Here is a 20,614-nt window from a genome sequence, read left to right on the forward strand (position 1 = left end):
GCCCACCCCTCCGTGCTGGAAGACTCTCCTCTCTTCCACATATAAGAACAAAGACAGGGGATCTGGGAGTGTCAATCTAGGGACATTTGATCAGGACATTAAAATTGAGTGAAGGAAGCACCCAGTGGATCAGCTTACTAATTCAGAGGAACTGTGAATTATTCATGCTGCTATTAAGTTGGAGGCTCCTTGGGGCCTTTCTTTCTTTCTTTTTTCTTGACCATTCCAGAGCCTTTGGCTCTGGATGCCTCCATCCCGTGGGCCATCTCTAGCTCTGCAGACCCACGGGGAACAAGAAGATGAAACAGATCCTGAGTTTCTCCTGGCTACTCTTGGTGATGGCCCTGAGGACTGGGGGACTGCCAGCCTATGGAGAGAAAGGTAGTCTGTTACCCTGGGTGAGGGAGGAGGGCAATAGGTTAAGCTAGAGGCTTGGGCAGAGCCTAGGGGACCCAGATTGTCCGGCTCTGGGATGGTGTGGCTACCTCATGGCCATTCTGAGTTCCAAGGTGATCTGCTATAGGGCAGATAGCCCTGGAAGAGACATCACTTACTTCTCTGGTCTTCAAACTCCCACCTACGAAATGGGACTCCTCGTACTCTCCCAGCCTCCCACTTGGGAGTGTTAGCATGTACTACACTGTTCTTGGTCGTTTGATGAGAAAAAGTGGGAATATAAATAAGACACTTTGATTGGAGCCAAAGGTAGGCTAAAGTCACCAAGGTTCTGTTTCAAGATGCTGCAATGGAGGGGGCAAGGTTCTCCCTCTCCCAGGGTCCTCTGCAATGGGAGCGGAGGGAGACTCCAGATGATCCACAGGTTAGCTCTGGACTAACTAGCAGGAAGGTATGATACTGCTCCTGTAGACCAGTCAGAGGGGCAGCACATGTCCACAGAAATCTGCAGATGCACAGAAAGGGAAGTGACAGTGCCCCGGTCTATTGGGCATTTGAGCCAAGCATCACCATCCACCTAGGGAAAGGGGCAGCTTAGCACCCAGGGTGATGAGCACTTCAGGGCATGAGGTTCTCTGGGGCCAGGGGCCAGGATGCTCTAGAGATGAGGATAAGCTTCTCCATGTCATGTTCAGTCAGCCCCCGACAAGCCCAGGATAAGTGGCAGCTGGGAAGAAATCCCCTACACTACAAGCCCTCCTCCATACCAGAGTTATGCCCCTCAAATTAGAATTCCTAGTTACGGCTCTGCAGGGCAGAGAGGCTAGAAGGGTCTGCACCCCCTTAAGGGGTAGGACCAAAGGCAACAGTGTGGGAGAAGAGGAGGGCACTGAGGAGGGAGAGGGGCAGAAGTGGCTCCACGTTCTCGCCCAGGTTACTAGGAAGCCAGATCACCAGTCTCTTGGTTAGGTTCATTACTAAGAGACCAGATCACCAGCCTCTTGGGCAGGTTCAAAGTCGTAGGTCCCAGCCCCTGCCTCTCAGGGGGCTCTCTTCTGTCCCATCTAGCCCACCTGGGGCAGGGCAGTCACTCGTCCTCTGAGTGGTGGTGAGCCTCAGACTATGGGGACATTGCATGCAGTGAGCTATGGGTGGGATTGCCCAAAGCTTAGGAGGGGAAGGCTGGGGCTCATCTATGTATGTCCTGCTCTGTCTTGGTGCAGTGGAAAGAATTTTGGGTTTGGTGCCAGAAGGCCTGGGTTCAAATCCTGGCTCTTCTGCTTGCTATCTATATGGTCTTGGGTGAGTCTTAACCTCTCCAGACCCGTTTGCTAATCTCTAAAATGAATGAGTCGGACCAGATGATCTCTAAGGTCCCTTTAAGCCCGAGAGTAAAAATTCTGAGTCAGCAATGGCCAAGGGTCTAAGGAGCTGCAAGAGATTTCAGAACATAGAATATGAGAGCTGGGATGAGTCTTAGAACATGGAATGTCAGTACTGACAAGGACCTCACATCAGAGAATGTCAGAGTTGGTAGAGACCATAGAACACAGACTATCAGAGCTGGAAGAGATTTAAGGACAGAGCATTCTGGAGCTGGGAGGGACCTTAAAACATAGAATACTAGAGCTGGCATGGATCTTAGCACATAGAATACCAGTACTCACAAGGACCTCAAATCAGAGAATGTCAGATTGGGGAGAGACCTTAGAACATAGAATATCAGGGCTGGAAAAGATCTCAGAACAGAGTATTTTGGAACTGGGAGGGCCCATAGAACACTGAATGTCAGGGCTAGAAGCAACCTCAGAACAGAACATTTTGGAGATGAGAGAGGCCTTAAAGCAAAGAATGTCAGAATGGGGAGAGCCTGTAAGACATAGTTTCCTAAGGATGTGACAGACTTTAGAACTGAAAATGTCAAAACTAGACATAAACCAAGAACAGAGAATATCAGAACTGAGAGGAAGACTATTGGAACATAGCTATACAACACCTGCTCCCAGGTTTGTGTTGGTATCCACAGGTAAGGTACAGTGCCTGGCACATGGGAGGGCCTTAACGACTGCTCATCGAATCAAAGAACCAGAAATGGAGGGATTATCATACTAGGTGTATATGATCCTCTCTTTCCAGTCTTCCATGTTCCGCCTCTTCACACACTCTGATCCAGTAACACTGGCACACTGGCTGCTCCTCACTCCCCCAAGATGCCCCAAGCCTTTGTGCTACTGTCCTCAAACCTGGCCATTCTCCCTCCCTATCTCTGCCTTGAGGAATGCTTGGTTTCCTTCCAGACTCAGCTTCTGGAGGCTTCACTGCCCCCGTGTGCTGCACCCCACCCCCAGCTGCTGGTGTCTCCCTCTCTCCTCCTGCAAGGTTACTTTGCACCTCCTTTATATGTTTTGTCTCTGTCTACACATGTGAACCTCTCCTCCCCTTTAGTATGTAAGGTCCTGGTGAGGAACTTGGAGGGGAGAACCCCAAGGACCCTTGTGTATTGGGCATCCTTCTTAAGCTTCCTTTGGATAATCTTTGATAAAGAAAATGTCCTCCTTGCCCAGTTTTGCTGACCCTCTTGTCTTCTTATCCTTTTTTTTTCCAGAGTGATTCTGGATCAAAGGCTTCCCCTGCCCCTGGCCATCTCCTTAGCCCCCCTCCCTCCCACTCCCTTTTTTTTCATGATCTTTCTGGGTGGAAATCAGAGGCTGCCTGCCAAGTCCTTTGGGCACCATTCCATGGATGGCATGGCTTTTTTCTTTCCTTTCCTTTCCTTCTGTCCTTCAAAACCAACAGGTGTTTAAAAATACAAGAAAACACTAACCAATAGTTGCTGTTAGCTGGATTACTAAAGATTTTCGCTGGAAAAAAAGTGAGCTTCTTGAGGGCAGGCACAGCTTTACTTTTGTATTTGTATCCCCTGCACTTAGCAAAGTTCCAGGCACATAGTAGGTGCTTAATAAATGCTTGTTGATTGATTGATTTGATGGGTCTTACCTTCAGCTAACATGAGACTGTACTAAAGCGAGGGTTGAAGGAAGGAGAAATGGAGGGTGTCCACATTCCTCACTCCTCCATCCTTTCTTATCCTGGTTGCTTAATTCTCTGCACCTATGTGGTCAGTGAGTCAGTCCACAGACATTTATTGAGTGCCTATGGGGATCCAGGTACTGTGCTAAGCACTCAAGGTTCTTAGGTTCTAGGATTTTATGGTTGTGAATCTGTATTCTAGAATCTGAGATTCTAAGATCACATGATCTGTTATTCCAGAATCTGAGATTTTTTAATTCTTTAATTCCAGTGAGTCAATTAGCCAATTCCAGACTCAGTGATTTGATAAGACACTTTCCTTCTCTGAGATTGGAGTCAGAAGACCTGGATTTAAATCCCAGTTCTGTGACTTACTACTTGGTCAGGTCACTAAACCTAATTGGGCCTCAGTTTCCTCCTCTGTAAAAGAAAGTCCTTGAAGGTCCCTTCTGGCCCTCAAGCTGAGGTTCCCTGGTGCTTCCCACCTCCTGAGTGCTTTGTAAAGGGAGAAATGCCCTCCCCCCACAATGTTTTCTTTGATCTGTTCTCCTTCTCCCAGGCATCAAGTGTGGCGGGGTGCTCTCTGGGCCTTCAGGCAACTTCTCCAGCCCCAATTTCCCAGGGCTCTACCCCTATGACACAGAGTGCAGCTGGCTCATCGTGGTGGCTGAAGGCAGCTCCATCCTGCTCACCTTCCACGCCTTTGACCTGGAATACCACGACACCTGCAGCTATGACTATCTGAAAATCTACAATGGAGCCTCCAGTGATGAGGGCAACCTTCTGGGGCAGTTCTGCGGCCAGAGCCGCCCACCCCCCTTCTCCTCCTCCTGGCACATCATGTCCATAATCTTCCACTCGGACAAGCACGTGGCCAGCTGGGGCTTCTCGGCAGGCTACCGGAAAGGTCAGGGGGTGGCCAGAAAGGTCAGGGGTGGCCGGAAAGGTCAGGAGATGACCAGAAGGAGTTCAAGGGAGAGAGGGAAGCTAAGGGACCCCTCAGGATCAGAAAAGAAGGAGTGGGAGAGTAGGACTTTGGACCAGGAGTCACTTCTCAGCTCTGACAATTACTACCTGCATGACTCTGGGCAATTGAGTTAACTCCCTGGACCCCCTTTTCTCATCTGTAAAATAAAGTGGGTTTGACCAAATGGCCTCTGAGGCTCCGTCCAGGTCTAGGTCGATGAGCCTGTGAACCTGGGTTTGAATCCCACTTTTCTACCCATGTGATATTAGCCAGGTCTCTTCTCACCTCTTGTCCTCAGTTTCCCTCTCTGTGAAATGGGGAGCATATCTGCCTGATTTGGTCCAAGTGATTAATTTTCTCTGGACCTCGGATCCAGATCGAATGGGATGATGGGTGTGTCTTCTGAGATGTCTCCAGAGAGGAGGCCTCAGGCACCTGTCCTGGGGGGCATGAGCCCAGTGTGGCTGGGAACGAGCCCCTCTCTAAGCCTGGCACACAAATGAGGGGAGAGGATGGGGAGGGACTGAGTGGACGTGACCAAACTGTACCTCACCGCTTGTTACCAGGGTGACCTTGGCAAGTGGCCTCACCGCTCCGGACCTGTTTCCTCCTCTGTGAAATGGGAAGGCTTCAGCTAGATAACCTCTGTGGTCTTTCCATCTTGAGACTGATAATCCTCTCCTAAATTTTACAAGCTAATGAATTTATGGAGTGTGTGTCCAGGGTGGGGGTGGGGGGTGGCTATTAGCTGCTGAACACCTGCCCCAGCCACTTGTCCTTCTCTGCATGGAATCCTTGGCCTGCTGGCTGGATGCTTGCTTCCGCTCTCCTGGCTGTACCTGCCAGATCCGTTGGTGGCACCATTTTTCCTGTGGGGGCAGGAGGTGATTTTAGCAAGTGTCCTCATCACCTATCAGCATGGTGGGGATCAGGGGGTGTTACCCATGGCTGACAAAGGCCCGTTTGCGGTGCTCTGAACTAGCCCCTAGGAAGCAAGTGAGCATAGGTGATATGAGTGGCCTTCTGTATATTGGGTGACACCTGGCTTGGTTCTCTTGCAGACACCTGTGGTGGGGTCCTCACTGGCCTCTCTGGAGTGATCACCAGCCCAGAGTACCCCAACAGCTACCCCAACAATGCAGAATGTCACTGGGTCATCAGAGCATCCGGATCTTCCACCATCAAGCTGGTGTTTGCTGACTTCCAGGTGGAGAGCGACCGAGCCTGTAACTATGACTATGTGGCTATTATTGAGGGGGCAGGCCCTGGCCGGGGCAGCCACTACTGTGGCAGCACCAAGCCACCTGACCTGGTGTCCCTGCGCCGAGAAGTTCAGGTGGTGTTCAAGTCTGACTTCAACATTGCAGGCCGAGGCTTCAAGGCCTACTACTTCTCAGGTAGGAGGCCTTGGGATGTGGGGGGAAAGGAGAAGGCAGGAGGGGCATCAGTAACCTTTGGCCCATCTGCCTGCTTCCCTGGGCTGTTGTGGAGCTCTGGGGAGATCACACACACACACACAGAACTATCCCCATGCATTTTCCAATCCCTAAGAGCCACCAGCTCTCCCAAAAGGGGCTCACAATCCCAGAATTTCCTGGTTGAAAGAGATCATTTAATCTAAACGTGTGAGCAGGAATCCCCACGCCTGACAATTGGCCATCCAACCTTTGTTTAAAGACCACCAGGGAGGGGGACCCCACCATTCCTCTGGTCTACTTACACACGACTCCAATTGTTAGTGATTTTTTCCTCACATCAAACCTGAATCTCCTTGTATCTTCCACCATGGTTCCAACTTCCTCCCTCTGGAGCAAGCTCAAGCCCAAACTCTTAGGTTTTCCATTTAGAGACTTGAAAAGTTACAATATCTCCCCTACATCTTCTCTTCTCCAAGACAGATATCTCTTGTTCTTCAGCCAGTCTTCATTGAGCATGTTCTCAAGTCTCCCTCTGTCTTCTGGATGCACTCCAGCATGTCTATGACCTTCCCAAAATGTGGTGCAGTGAGCACAATGCTCCCTGTGTGATCTAACTGAGGCAGAGCCCAGTAGACCTTCCTCTTTCTGCTGGGCTTCTCTTAACCCTGCCTAAAATGTGGGGTTTGTTTTTTATCCACCATGTCATACTTGACTCATATCAAACTTATAGTCTACCAAGACCTCCAGATCATCTTCAAAGGAACTACAGTTTAGCCACACTTCTCCATCTTGTACTTGCACAGTGGATTTTTTTCAATCCAAATGCAGAAGTTTATGTTTATTATTAAACTTGGTTTTATTTGATTTGGCCAACATTTCTAGCCTACTGAGATCTCTTTGGATCCTGACCCAGTCATTCACCATGATGGCTCCCTCCCAGCTTCAGGTCATCTGCAAATTTAATAAACATATGTTCCGTGCCTTTAATCGAGTCATAGATAGAGGTTGAATCGAATCGGTCTGATTCCAGATCCCTGGGGCAGTTCGCTAGAGACACCTTCCAAATTGGAATTGACCCATTGGTGACTTTCCAACCAGAGCAGACTCCCCTGAACTTTGTAACCTCGTCATTTATTCTATGACAACAGTGTTCCATTATATCCACATACCCCAGTTTATTTACGCATTCCTTAAGGGTTGGACACAGATTGTATTTCCAGCTTCTTGTTATGACAGATAATGCAACTATGAAATTGGTGTGTGGACGAGTCTTTCCTGCTGCCAATAATATCCTTGGGGTATAATTCTGGCAAAGGGATCTTTGAGTCAAAAGATATGACCAATTGAATGGCTCTTCTATTACAGCCCCATGACCACAGCATTCCCGACCCCATCCAGTGACCCTGTTAGAAAAGGCAGCGAGGTTGTTCCAGTGTGATCTGCCTTTGAAGAAGTCTTGCTGACTCCTTGTGATCACTCCTTTCTTTGTAAACACTCACAGACTGTCTCCTTAACAATGACTTCCGGACTTTTGTAAGAATTGAAATAAGGCTCACCAGGCAACAGTTTTGCACCCTCTCATCTATTTCCTTTTTTTTGGTGGGGGGAGGAGGCAATTGGGATTAAGTAACTTGCTCAGGATCACACAGCTAGGAAGTGTCTGAGACTGGATTTGAACTCAGGTCCTCCTGACTCCAGGGCTGGTGTTCTATCCATTGTACCTCCTAGCTGCCCCCCCATTTCCTCTTTTGGAAAATCAGCACAATTACCTTTCTCTTATGCTACAACACATTATCCTATTCTCCCAAATCTTCTAAACACTACCGATGATGTCTCAGCCATCATGTTTGCCATTTCTTCCAGGAACCTACCTCCTCTCACATGGTGCACCATCTCCAGACTCAGGGTATTTGCCCTGGCTATACCCCATGGCTGGAATGCTCTCCTTCCTCATCTCTGCTTCCTGGCTTCCCTGGCTTCCTTCAGGTCAGCTCAGGTCTGACTTTCTGCAAGAAGTCTTCTTAGGTCTGTCTTAATGCTAGTGCCTTCCCTCCCAGGTTATTTCCAATTTGCCCTGTATTTATACCTTGTTTGTTTATAGTTGTTTGCATGTTGTCTCTTCCATTAGACTTCTTGAGGGCAGAGACTTTAAAAAAATCTTTCCTTATATCCCCAGAGCTCAGCACAGAGTCTGGCACATAGTAGGCACTTAATAAATGCTTAGTGACTAACTGCCTGGCACACAACTCTGTTGTCCTAAGCATTCATTGGCAGCTGCATCCCATGACCCTCTGCTTGCATGATGGTACCATACTTCCAAAGTCATCCTCGGTTAGATGTTCTCGCTTCCCCCTTTTATACTCCGTGATTCTGATGGATTGGAGGAGACACTGCTTAGTGTGTGCCTTCAAATGGTGCAGGTTGTGTCCCTTCCAATCCTGCCCTTCATTCATCCCTCTTGTCCATGTCCTCAGATAAATCTGCCCCAGGGGATTCACCTGACATGCAGGCTGCACACTTTCCTCAGTTTCTCCTGACATTATGAGGATGCCAGTGGGGCACTCGGGCCATTCCCCCTTCATCCCTCATTCTTACTGTCCCCTGCAGACATCTTGAAATCTGAGCGGGGTCACATGTGGGAGCTCACACCTGCAGCCCCTGTCGTTACCTGCTTTGCAGGCAGTTGTTTGTACATTATCTCCCCCATCAGACTGTGAGCTTCTCCAGCCCGGGGACTGTTGGTTTTTTACATTTCTTGTTTTCGCAGTCTTTAGCGTGGTGCCTTGGCACGAGTTACTGTGGTTGAATTGTTTCAGTTATGTACGATTCTTCCTGACCCCATCTGGGGTTTTCTTGGCAAAGATACTGGAGTGCTTTGCCAGTTCCTTCTCCAGCTCCTTTTACAGATGAGGAAACTGAGGCAAACAAGGTGAAATTACTTGCCCACACTGAGTGGCACACAGCTAGTAAGTGTCTGAGGTTGGATGTGAACTCATAAAGATGAGTCTTCCTGGGTCAAAGTTCAGTACTCTATCCACAGTGCTACCTAGCAGTCCCTTGGCACATAGTAGGTGCTCAATCAGTGCTGGTTGACTGATTGGCTAAGGGAGGCTGAGCCCAGTGGATTGTTTACATTGGGGATTTCTGAGCTACAGTAGGACTAAAACTAATGGGGTATCTGTACTATCTGGCCCCATTATGGGGAGCCTCAGGGTGGAGGGGGCACCAGGCTGCCTAAGAGGGGTGATGTGGCTCAGATTGAAAACAGTGTGCCAAAGCTTCCATGCTGATCCATGGAGGGGTCAGGCCTATAAGTGGCCACTGAATTTCCAGCTTGTCTGTGATAGGGACACCTTGGCTTAAAAAAAAAAAAAAAGAAGATCTGAGCTGGTCCCTGTGCCTCAAGTGTCCATATTGGGCCCCTTTTCTTCCTGATCAGAATCATTTCCACCATGCTTTTAGAATTTCCTGGTTGAGTACTTCCCTTCCCTCTTGGGTCAGCTTCTCTTGCAAAACAGTATGCTATTTAGTCCTAACTTTCCTTCCTCCAAACCCTGTGAAAACGGCTTCCTCCAAATCAGACTGTGCCCAGCCTTCCTCACCTTGTCAATCACAAATTCTGTGACAAAGAGTTCCCTTGTCCCCAAAGTTGCCATCACATCTGCTCTAGCAGCTTCCTGGTTGGTCACAATTAGGGCCAGGCTAGCAGGGTCTCCAGGGGTTTCTCCAACCTTCTGAAAGATGAAATTTTCATTAAAACGAGTCATAATGTTTTCAGCTGCTCTGAGACAGAGAGGGAAGACAGTGGGAGGGTGGGAGAGAGGGAGAGAGAGAGAGAGAGAGAGAGAGAGAGAGAGAGAGAGAGAGAGAGAGAGAGAGAATCCTTCCATGTTCCATGTAACGGCCACTAATGTGGCATCAGGAACCCAGAATTTCAGCTGACGTTAAGCCTGCTTCTTGCGATCTGACTCAGTCTAACTAACCCCTTTTCATTGGTGGGGAGAGCACCATTCCCCATGAATAATGTTTTTGATGCCACATTAGTGCCTGGTGCAAACCTCCTAAGCAGAAGATTTGAGAGACAAACAGCAGACCCCAGCATCTGCCCTGGCTCCTTCTCATGTCCTTCCAATGGTGACAATACTGTTGTTCTTTCTTACCATCCAGGGGAATGCCAGGAAGTTTACATGGCCATAAAGGGCAATTTCTCTAGTCCTCAGTATCCCAACTCCTACCCCAACAACATCCGGTGTCATTGGACTATTCAGATGCCTCCAGGCTACCGGATCAAGGTATTTTTCCTGGATCTGGACCTGGAAGGGCGAAACGTGCTGACGAACAGCTGTGACTTCGACCACCTGGCTGCCTTTGACGGACCTAGTGAGGCTGCCTCCCTGCTGGGGATGTGGTGTGGGCGGGAGATGCCACCAGCCATCATGTCCAGCCACAACCAGCTTCTGCTTGTCCTGCACACAGACCGCAACACGGCCAAACGTGGCTTCTCTGTGGCCTATATTGGAGGTTAGTGCAGACCCATCCTGAACTACTGGGCAGAGCTAGAGGGGAAGGAGCCAAATCTAGGACTTATCCATCCTTCCTCAGCTAATGGCTCCCCCTAGTCGCTCCCACCCCCACCCAACATGGAAATGCTTTCTGAGAATCTTCTCTGGGGGACACCTCTCTTTAAAATGTCCTCCTTCAGAATGCTCTGATTTGTTGTCCCTCAATCAATCAACAAGCATTTATTAAGGGCTTACTATGCTCCAGGCACTGCAGGGTTGCAAAGAGAAAGCAAAGATAATCCCTGCCCTCAAGGAGCTTACTTTCTCTCAGAGGAGACAAGATTTACAAACAAGTATATGAGTACAAGATGATTTTGTGGGGAATAGTCCTAACAGTGGAAGTGACCAGAAGAAGCTTCATGTTGAGGCTAAGGTGAGGAGGGAGACAACACTAGGTATGAGGTACAGCCTGGGCAAAGACATGGAGTTGGGAGATGGAGTATCCATAGAAAGAATAGGCTAATACAGCTAGATTACAGAGTGTTTGAAAGGAGTAATGTCTAATAAGACTGGAAAGGTTGAGTGGAACTAGTTTGGGAAGAGTTGCAAAAGCCAAACTAGAGTTTATATTTGATCCTGGAAGTATTAGGGAGCCACTGGATTTATTGAGTAGAGCGGTAAATATGACCAGAATTTGCAAAATCACTTGGTCACTTGAGCATAGGATGGATTAGAATGGGGAGGGACTTGAGGCCAGGAGATCAATGAGGAGGCTGTTAGAATAGTCTAGGCAAGATGACGGTAATACAAGAGGAGAGAAGAGGATGAACTTGAAAATCATCATGGAATTAAAATCAACAATTTTACCTCCTAAAAGAGATCAAACAGACCAACAGAACCCCAACATATGGACACAATTAGAAATTTCATGCAACTTTTTGATCTAAGGACATTGATGACATTATCAAAAGCAAGGTAACTTTCAGTATCCCAGACTGAGCTCTGTGGTCCCCATTGGATTCTGGGATGCTTTTTTCCCCATGTTTTTTGGTGTTTGGGTACTTTTTAGTCTGGACCTATATTTCATTGCCATAGGGCATTAGTGCCTCAACCCATTTCCTGTCCCCTCTTCCCAATTCCCCTCTCCAAATTCAGATAGGTAACTGTCCTACAAAGTCTTAAAGAGGTGGGAAACCCAGGGAAACCTCTGTTTCCTTTGAACCTTGGTTTTCCGATACCATAGTGAGCCCTCTTGCCACGTTACTCTGCTCCTCTTTGGTGCCTGAGGTCCTCATGCTCTCTGAAACAGGTGTGCCCAAGAGAATGACTAGGAATTGATTCATATCCTAGCAATATCCTTCCTGAAATGTGGTAGCCAAAGTGGAAGACCATACTGCTCTGAATGGGCAGGATAATGTGCAACAAATAGTTAGCACCCTTATTCTGAAGATGATGCTACTCTTAATAAAGGCTATGTAAGCTTTATTATTTTATGAATGTAAGATTGTATATATTTTTCATCACCCTGTCACACTACTGACTTAGCTTATAGTCCACTAATCCCCTCAGATCTTTTTCATATAAACTTTTGTTAGCCTTGCCTCCCCATTCTATATTCGTGAAATCAATCTTTTAAAACCAGAAATAGGATTTTAAATTTATCCTATTTAGTTTTATCTTATTAGATTTAGCTTTCTACTAACACATTATTCTGGTACCCCACTGTGTGGTATGGAAGTTACCTTGGGTTCTCCCAAGCTACCCCAGAGGAACCAAAGCTTTGCCGGCCCTGACCAAGCTGAACAGGCTTTGAATCACGGCTGGCCACAGAAGGGCTGATGACCAGCCTAGCAAAGGAAGACAAATGTTACCAATGGAAAAATTAACAGGATATGTCAACAGATTGTAGATGGGGAAGGAGAGAAAGGCGTAGAAGATGACACTTAGGTTGTGAGTCTTGGTGAAAGAGAAGATAGTGGTACCATTCAGAGTAATAGGGAAGTTGAGAAGAGGGGAAGGATTGGGAGGGGGCAGAAAGAAGGAGGTCAGTTTTGAACATGTTGAGTTTAAGGGATCTAGGGAATATCAATCTGAGATGTCTGAGTCAATCGGAGATCTGAGCCTGTAAGTTGAAAGTGCAGTTAGTGTCGGATAAATAGAACTGAGAATCATCTGTATAATTATGATCATTGAATCCATGGGTACTGATGAGTTCACCAAGGAACACAAAACAGAAGGCAAGACCTGGATGAAGTGGCAGAAAGCACCTGAATGATGGGACATGAAGAGGCAGGAGAAGAAGGAGCTCGTGTCACATGGTCTCAGTTTTTACATTAAAATACAAAGCGAGGTTCTCAGCTGAGAAGATGGTGGAAGGGGGAGCCATGGGAGGTTTGAGGAGGGAAGAGTTGTTGTGGAGAGTAAGATTGTGAAGCCTACCTAATATATGCCACACACTATGCTAGGTGCTAGGGAATGCAAAGACAAAACAAAGAGTTTCTGCCCTCAAGGAGCATCCATTTTACATAACTTTAGGCAAAGTGGGGAGCTATTTGGGGATTCGATGAGTTTTATTAATATTGCTCAAACCATACAGACTTAGGGGTTTCCTCCACAGATCCCCTTCCTGCCCTGCAGATACATTTTCTTTCTATACCTTTTTCCATTTCAGGTCTTACAACAAAAGGCTATGTGTGGATTGGTAGGAGAGGACACGGCCTTTGGCTTTTGGGGACCAGGCAGGCATTGGAAAGAGAAAAAGACTGGACCAACTGGTGCCAGCAAGAGACTCTTTCTATCAGGCAAAGCTTTAGAAATATGTCTGCCTTTGTTGCCTGGAGGCCTGTGGGATTTACAGCCCCACTGTGTCCCACTTCCCCATCATCACGGCAGCTTCGAACTGGGCAGCAGCCCTGATTTACACTCCTGTCTTCCCTCCTTGCTAGAAAATGGCCCCAGGGGAGCCTGCTGCAATGACTCCACATTGGGAGCCTGAAATATCCACTCAGACAATGTTACAACTGGAAGGGAGCTCGGTGTTTGAACACAATGTAAAGCACCCTATTGTGGACTATTAGACCTGCAAGGGACCTTAGGATGTCAGAGCTAGAAGGGACCTTAGAGCAAAGAATGCTAGAACAGATGTAGAGACAAGAGGGATCTCAGGAACCTTTGAGCCTAAACCTCTCACTTTACAGATGAGAAAACTGAGGGCCATGGGTGGGAAGGGCCCCTGGAGAGTGGGCATCAGAGGTGGGATTGAACCCAGATCCTCTGACTCCAAAGCTGGTGCTTTTCCCCCTGTATCTTGCTGCCTTTCCACAGAGCATCCTAGAATGTGAAATCATAAACTTCGGCACACATTTTATTAATCACCTCCTGTCAACATAAGCACTATTCCCTCCACTTTCCTTGCTGATAGAATGTAAGGTTCACAAGGAAAAGTGCTGCTTCAATTCTGTCTTTGTATCCCCAGCACCTTGGACAGTGTCTGGCGCACAGTGTACAAAGTAATTGAGAAGAGGGGGGAGAGAAGGAAGGGGAGGGGGAGAGAGGGAGGGAGGGAGAGACAGAGAGAGACAGAGACAGAGACACAGAGAGAGAGAGGAGAGAAGAGACAGAGAGAGAGGAGAGATGAGAGGGAGAAAGATAAAACAGGGAGAGAGACAGACAGAGAGACAGGGAGAGAGGAGAGGGAGGGAGAGACAGAAAAACAGAGACAGACAGAGAGAGAGAGACAGGGAGAGAGAAGAGAGCAGAGGGAGGGAGAGAGACAGAGACAGAGGAGAAGAGAGGAGAGGAGAAAGGGAGAGAGAAGGAGGGAGAGAGATAAACAGAGAGAGAGAGGAGAAAGAGAAGAGTGAGAGACAGAGAAAGAGAGAGAAAGAGGGACAGAGAGTGAGAGAAGAGAGATGAGAGAAGAGAAAAAAGAGAGGGAAGTACAGAGAGAGAGAGAGAGAGAGAGAGAGAAGAGAGGAGAGAAAAGAGAGAAGAGAGGGAAGGGGGGAGAGAGAGAGAGAGAGAGACCAGCAACAAGTAGAGGAATGAGGGAAGTCTCAGAGTGGGAGGTGATACCCAAGGCGTGAAGGAAGCTTGGAAAGAAGCCAGGGATTCTGTGATGTAGAGGTGAGAAATGAGAGCATTCCAGGCATGGGGCACAGCTTATACCAAGGCCCAGAGATGGGAGAGGAAATGAAGCAGTGTCATGTGTAGGAAACTGCTAACAGGCAAGCAGAATAAAGAGTGAATGAAGGGGAGTAATATGAAATCATAGAAAAGATAGGGGGAACCTGTGGCAGAAGGTTGAGCAGCCTGGTTTGTTTGTTTTTTTCCTGTAGGAATAGGGGGCCACAGAAGTTTCTTGAGAAGAGAGTGAGGTAGTCAAATATGCACTTTATGGATGTCAGTTTGATATGTGTAGAGGGTGGTTATGAGTGGAGAAGAGACTGGTAACAGAAAAGTCAGTTAGAATATAGAACGTTAGAACTCAGCCCAGAATGTCAGAGCCCCCAGGGACCTTAGAACATCCAATAGGAGAACACAGAGTGCGCACACCAGAAGGGACCTTTGAGATCAGCTGGTCTGACAGAAAAGGAAGCTGAGGAAGGACCCCAGGAGCCAGACCTTGCGAACTCGGTGTCTTTCTTCCGTGGGAAGCCCTCCTGTGGTGAAAACACCTGACGAGAGGATTAGAGCTCGCGCCCACTCCACTTCCTTCTCCATCCCTATGGTTACTATGGTGAAGGTCAGCTTTCTGGGGAGCAAATGAATTCAGAGGCAGAGAGAGCCCCCTAAAAGAGAAGCACAGAAAGGTAGGGAAGGAATGTGGCCCTGGAGGAAAGATGCGGGGGGTTAGACTAGATAGTCTCTGAAGTCTGTCCAACATTTACTAGCTGTGTGACCCTAGGTCAATATCCCTCAGCCTCAAAAGTCTCATCTGTAAAATGGAAACAATAAATGAGATAATATTCATCGAGCACTCGACACACAGTCAGTGCTTAATAAATGCTTGTTCTCCATCTACCACCCAGGCTTAATGAAGATCCAATGAGATAATACTTGTGAAGTGCTTCTCAAACCTTAAAGCATTACATAAACACTATGATTACTATCATTGCCAGTGTGCAAACATAGAAATATATTTAATTAACATACTGTGTATGTGTATACATGTAATATATGTGTGTTATATGTAATACACAACTGATATGTAACATATTTATTTATATATTTACATCATAGGAATAGATTTATACTTTTATATTATATAAATGCATAAATTATATTTACATTTATTGTTATTGGATCTCTGATCCTGAGCTTGGTTTACCCTGAAACAGTGACTCCCAGTGCCCTTTGGTGGAAAGCAGTGGAAATGAGAGAGGCTCCTGGGGCTCCAAGGGTGCTATCCTCCCTCTGATTGTCACACTCTGAACCAGCAGGGAATAGATTGGAAGATTAGAATAGAAACTCCTGGAGGGCAGGGACCATTCCAATTTTTTCTTTGTTCCCCACAGCAACTAGCATGGTGCCTGGTGCATTTGTTGTTATCGCTATCATTCTGTTATTTTCAGTCATTCTGACTTTTTGTGGTCCCTTTTTGGAGTTTTCTTGGCAAAGATACTAGAGTGGCACATAGTAGGTGCTTAATAAATGCTCATTAATTCAATCATTTGGAGCTGTAAAAGGCCTCAGAGGTCATCTAGTACAACACATTCATTTGCTAATGAGAGACCTGAAGTCTAAGGTCAAATAATTGGTTAAGTAGAGGTTCTAAATCTGGCACACTTTTCCATGAGGCCAAGAGGCCTCAGTGGGTTTGGATTTTCCTGAAATGGTAAAATGGTGACGATGATGATGATGACGATGGTGGTGGTGGTGATGGTGATGGTGATGGTGATGGTGGTGGGGGTGATGGTGATGCCATTGTCACCTACTGTCAATTGAGAGGCCAGAAAACTCCCCTTTCACACCTCCTCCTCTACCTCCACCTTCCCTGGCCCTGGCCCTCCACTCCCACCTCATCAGCTCTCCCAGCTGGGTCTCAGGGAGGGTTTCCCTGACTCTCACAGACTGCTGGGAGGGACTGGGCTCCAGGGCTAAGTGCAACTAATCCACCTGAAAGTTCTAGAGATTTCCTCCAGCTTCCTTCAGAAGCCGATGAGAATGATCGAAGGCCATGCATGGTGGGAGGGGTCCAAGGTTGATTCTTAATGGGGAAGATGGGTGAAAGGCTAAGTGGGGCAAGCTTGGGAGAAGGGTCAAGGCCAACTAGTTCCTTAAGGAGTCAAGAGGGGGAGGGAATGAGAGCATCACCAGGGCAGAAGGGTGTCTGGAGATGGAACAGAGGAATGGAGAGATTGGAGGTCCCAGGGAGGAAGAGGAAGGTGTGAGGTTGCAGGATCGAGGGAGCTTAGAGCATGGAATATTGGAGCCCAGGGATCTGGAGAAAGGGGAATGTCAAATTGGGACTTTGGATGACTATCCGACCCAATTCCTTCATTGTACAAATGAGATCATTGAGGCCCCCAGGACCATAGAAGTCACTGTCAGAGGGAGGACACGAAGCCTGGGCTCACGAAGCCTGGGCTCCCGAACCCCAGCTCATGGCTCCTTTCTCTCAGATGCCATTCTCCTGTGCTCTGAGCCCAGGCAGGCCCCACTGATCCTGGTTGCTCCTCTGTTCTCAGTGGTCCCCATGAATGTCAGCTGCACCCGCACTGATTTCCAGATCCAGATCTCTGTCCAGTCACTGGCACAGCTGGATCGGAGCCAGATCTACCTGGGAAGCCGGAGCTGCCCAGCACAGGTGGTGGGAGACCTCTTCAGAATCCAGGCCCGGTTTGATACTTGTGGCACCGAATCCCAGGTAAGTGAGGAAGGGCGTCCCAGAGCATCAAGAAAGGGAAGGAACCAGGCCTAGTGCCAGCTACTCTCCCATGGAACTCTGGAGAATAGAAGGAATAGAGACTGGGTTCATTGACCTTTAAGGTCCTCTTGAGGTCTAAGATTCTATAGCTTTATGTTCCAGAAGGTGATGATTAAAAACATTTTGATTTTATCTTCCATAATTCTAAGAGTCTATATTCCAAGATCCTTGCAGCTCTAAGGTTCTATGCTCGAAGGTTCCTTCCAGTTCTGCTGTTCTAGCTCTAATGTTTGATATTCTGTGGCTATAACTCTATGATTCCATGATTAGATGTTGAGAGCTGGGTGATTCTGTACATCTAGGACTCTATGATTTCTAAGATTGTAAAATTCCATGACTCTAAGAGTCTATCGTTCTAGTGAGTTGGTCAGCTGATTGCACACATGCCCTGATTTCACCTCCCCAGCTAACTGCGATTGTCTCAGTCACCAGAAGTCCTGTTTGGTGCGAGCAGTCATGGGCTCAGCCACACAGTCCATTGCTAGGCCATTATCCTGGGAGATGGGGTAGCTCAGTCCCTGGGTTTGTCATGGGCTAGTGAAGGTGCTGGGGAGAGGGCATCTGGGCCAAGACTGGGAATGAGGCAGGAATGACCTAGGCATGCCCCTATCCCCTGGACAATCTAGACAGGAGGGCTCACTCATTCAGGGGGCCCCAGCCTTAGACCCAGCTCTGGGAAGGAACATACTCCTCGCTAGGGCTCTGGATTGGTTTTTGCAGAAGAGGAACAATACGGCTGTGATTGTCAGTGTCCTGTACATTGATTTCTCGGGTGTGGTTGGACAGGAAGACATCCATGAGTATGAGCTACGCTGTGAGCCCCGGAAGAAGGAGGCCTCAGTGCACCTGCTGTCTGGCTCCAGCTGGCTTGGCCCCTACGGCAGTGCAGAGCACCTGCTGGAAGCCCCACCTCAGGCTGAGGCCAAGGCCCAAGGGCAGCTGGGGACTGGCATGACACAGGACACCAGTGACATCGTCTTCCTAGCCATCTGTATCCTGGCTGGAATCCTCATGATCATTGCCATCGTAGGGCTGGTGTTGCTGTGATCATGGCAGGGAGAGGGGAAGGCATGGAGGAGGAAGAATGAAGAAGCTGGGGAGCCTGGTGTTTGGCCCATCTGGAGCTTCAGGGATGGACCTGACCAATGGGAGGGTAACACATTAGGGCAGGCAGGGACCTTGGGACATAGCATGTTATAATGTCAGAGCTGGAGGGGCCTTAGAACACAGAATGCCAGAGTTGGGAGGGGCCTTAGAACAGGGGATGTCAGAGCTGGGAGGGGCCTTAGAATAGGGAACATCAGACCTGGGAGGGAGCTTAGAACAAGGAAAGTCACAGCTGGGAGGGAGCTTAGAACAGGGAATGTTAGAGCTGGGAGGGGCCTTAGAGCTGAAAGAAAACTTAAAATATAGACTATCAAGCCTGGAAGGAACCTTAGAACAAAGAAGGTTAAATCCAGGAGGGATCTTGAAACACAGGAGCTGGGAGGGACCTTAGGACAGATAATGTCAGATCTGAGAGGGACCTTAGAATCCCATTCAATTCAATTCTAGCCAACAAACTGCTGGGCAATGGGACTGCAAGATCGGAAAAGCCCCCACCCCTAACCTCACACTGTCTTAAGCAGGTGGTGCAGAGCTGTTGAAAAGAGGCTCAGTTTGGGTTCAAGGGCCTGGGGTCTGAATCCTGGCTCTGTCTCTTTTAATCTCTGGGACCATGGGCAGGTCCCTTCCTCTCTCTGGGCCTCAGTTCCCTCATCTGTAAAAGGAGGAGGTCGGACCTTATGATCTCTGAGATCTCTTCCAGCTCTCCCACGGTCCCAGGATCTTCGGCAGGGGTGTGGTTCAGCATATGTGTATGTAGGGAGATATAACGCAACGAGGATATTGGTGGAGGCTCAGAGAGACCAGGAGGCCAGTAAAAGGACTCTAGGAACAACAAAAGAAAGCAGACAGACCTTAATGATCATCAAGGCCAACCCTCCCATTTTAAAAAGGAAGAAACTGTGGCCCAGAGAGAGAAAAAGATGTGCTGAATATCAAAGATCTAGTCCCTAAAAAAGCATTTTGGGACATGAGAGAAATCATAGGAGAAATACAAACGGTGGGGTGGGCCGGGGGAGGGTCAGCTGCCAGCCAAGACCCCTCCCCTCCAGAGTGTGGCTTCCATGATAACTGCACCCCCTTCTCAATGGAGGCAAGTAAGCCCTTTCTTACACATGTTACCAAGACCTCTCCTATGTGTGCTAAATGTAACTGTCTGCTTGTATCCCTGCTACTTGTATGGAAACAGTTCACAGAATAATGTCCCCACAGAGACATTGGTAATTGGGGCAAACAAAAGTGAAGAAGGAAAGAAATGAAGAATCAAGGAGTCATTGAGGGCTCCTGGAGAATCCTGGGAAGATTTGGATGAACTGATGCAGAATGAAGCAAGCAGAACCAGGAGAACAATTTACATGATAACATACCTAGAGCCTCAGGTTTGAGTCCAGTCTCTGCCATGTGTGATTTTAGGCAGCTCGCTTCTCTCTGGGCCTCAGTTCCCTCAGCTCAAAGCCTACCTTCTATAGTGGCCTTTCTTGGTCCCCTTCTCCAGCTGTCAGAGCCATCCCCCCCCACCCCGAGACTACCATTCACATTGTATATATTCTATATGTACCTGCTGTATATTTTCTATATTTACCTACTGGATTCCTGGTTAGAATGAGAGCCCTGGAAGGGCACTTAATAAATGCTTGTTGACTGACTCACTGACTCATCTGTAAATAATAATAATAACAAAATGAAAAGAGAAGACAGGGATTGGGAAAGTCTGGCAGAAATGAGGTAGAGACCAGCAGCTCACACCATATCTCAAGATTGGCTCCAAATGGACGGGTGACTTAGACCCTGTTTCCAAATCAGACCTAAAGAGTGATGTCGTAAACAAATTAGAGGAGTAAGAGAGAAATTAGTGTCCTCTCTGTGGTTGGGGGAGAGTTCATGACCTAATAAGGGATGGAGAAGGTCCCAGAAGAAAAAATGGACAATTTTGATTACACAAGTTTTTTAAAAAATTTTCATTTCATTAAATATTTCCCAATTACATTTTCAAAAAATCTTGAGTTCCAAATTTTCTCCCTCCCTCAGGCCCTCCCCCACACCTCGAGAAGGCAAGCAATATGATATTCAGTTATAGATGTGAAGTCAGATTACATAAAATTAAAAAGTTTCCAATAAAGCCAATCCAACTAAAATTAGAAGGGAAAGAGATAACTGTGGAAAATTCTTTGCAGCAAATTTCTCTGATAAACATCTCATTTCCAAGATTTAAGGAACTGATTCAAATTCATAAGACTAACAGCCAATCCCGATTGATAAATAGGCAAAG

At 47.6% G+C, this 20,614-nt stretch overlaps 1 protein-coding gene across 1 annotated transcript; it reads left to right on the forward strand.

Annotated features, from left to right (window-relative positions):
- The first annotated feature begins 299 nt into the window (after positions 1-299).
- Positions 300-18,288, forward strand: CDCP2 (CUB domain containing protein 2). The gene is made up of 6 exons (XM_036753726.1): positions 300-381; positions 3,986-4,333; positions 5,455-5,790; positions 9,979-10,332; positions 17,003-17,181; positions 17,962-18,288. The coding sequence occupies exons 1-6, from the start codon at positions 300-302 to the stop codon at positions 18,286-18,288; spliced, it is 1,626 nt and encodes a 541-aa protein (XP_036609621.1).
- Positions 18,289-20,614: the final 2,326 nt, after the last annotated feature.

The sequence above is a fragment of the Trichosurus vulpecula genome, chromosome 4 (assembly GCF_011100635.1).
Source record: "Trichosurus vulpecula isolate mTriVul1 chromosome 4, mTriVul1.pri, whole genome shotgun sequence".
NCBI classification, from domain to species: Eukaryota; Metazoa; Chordata; class Mammalia; order Diprotodontia; family Phalangeridae; genus Trichosurus; species Trichosurus vulpecula.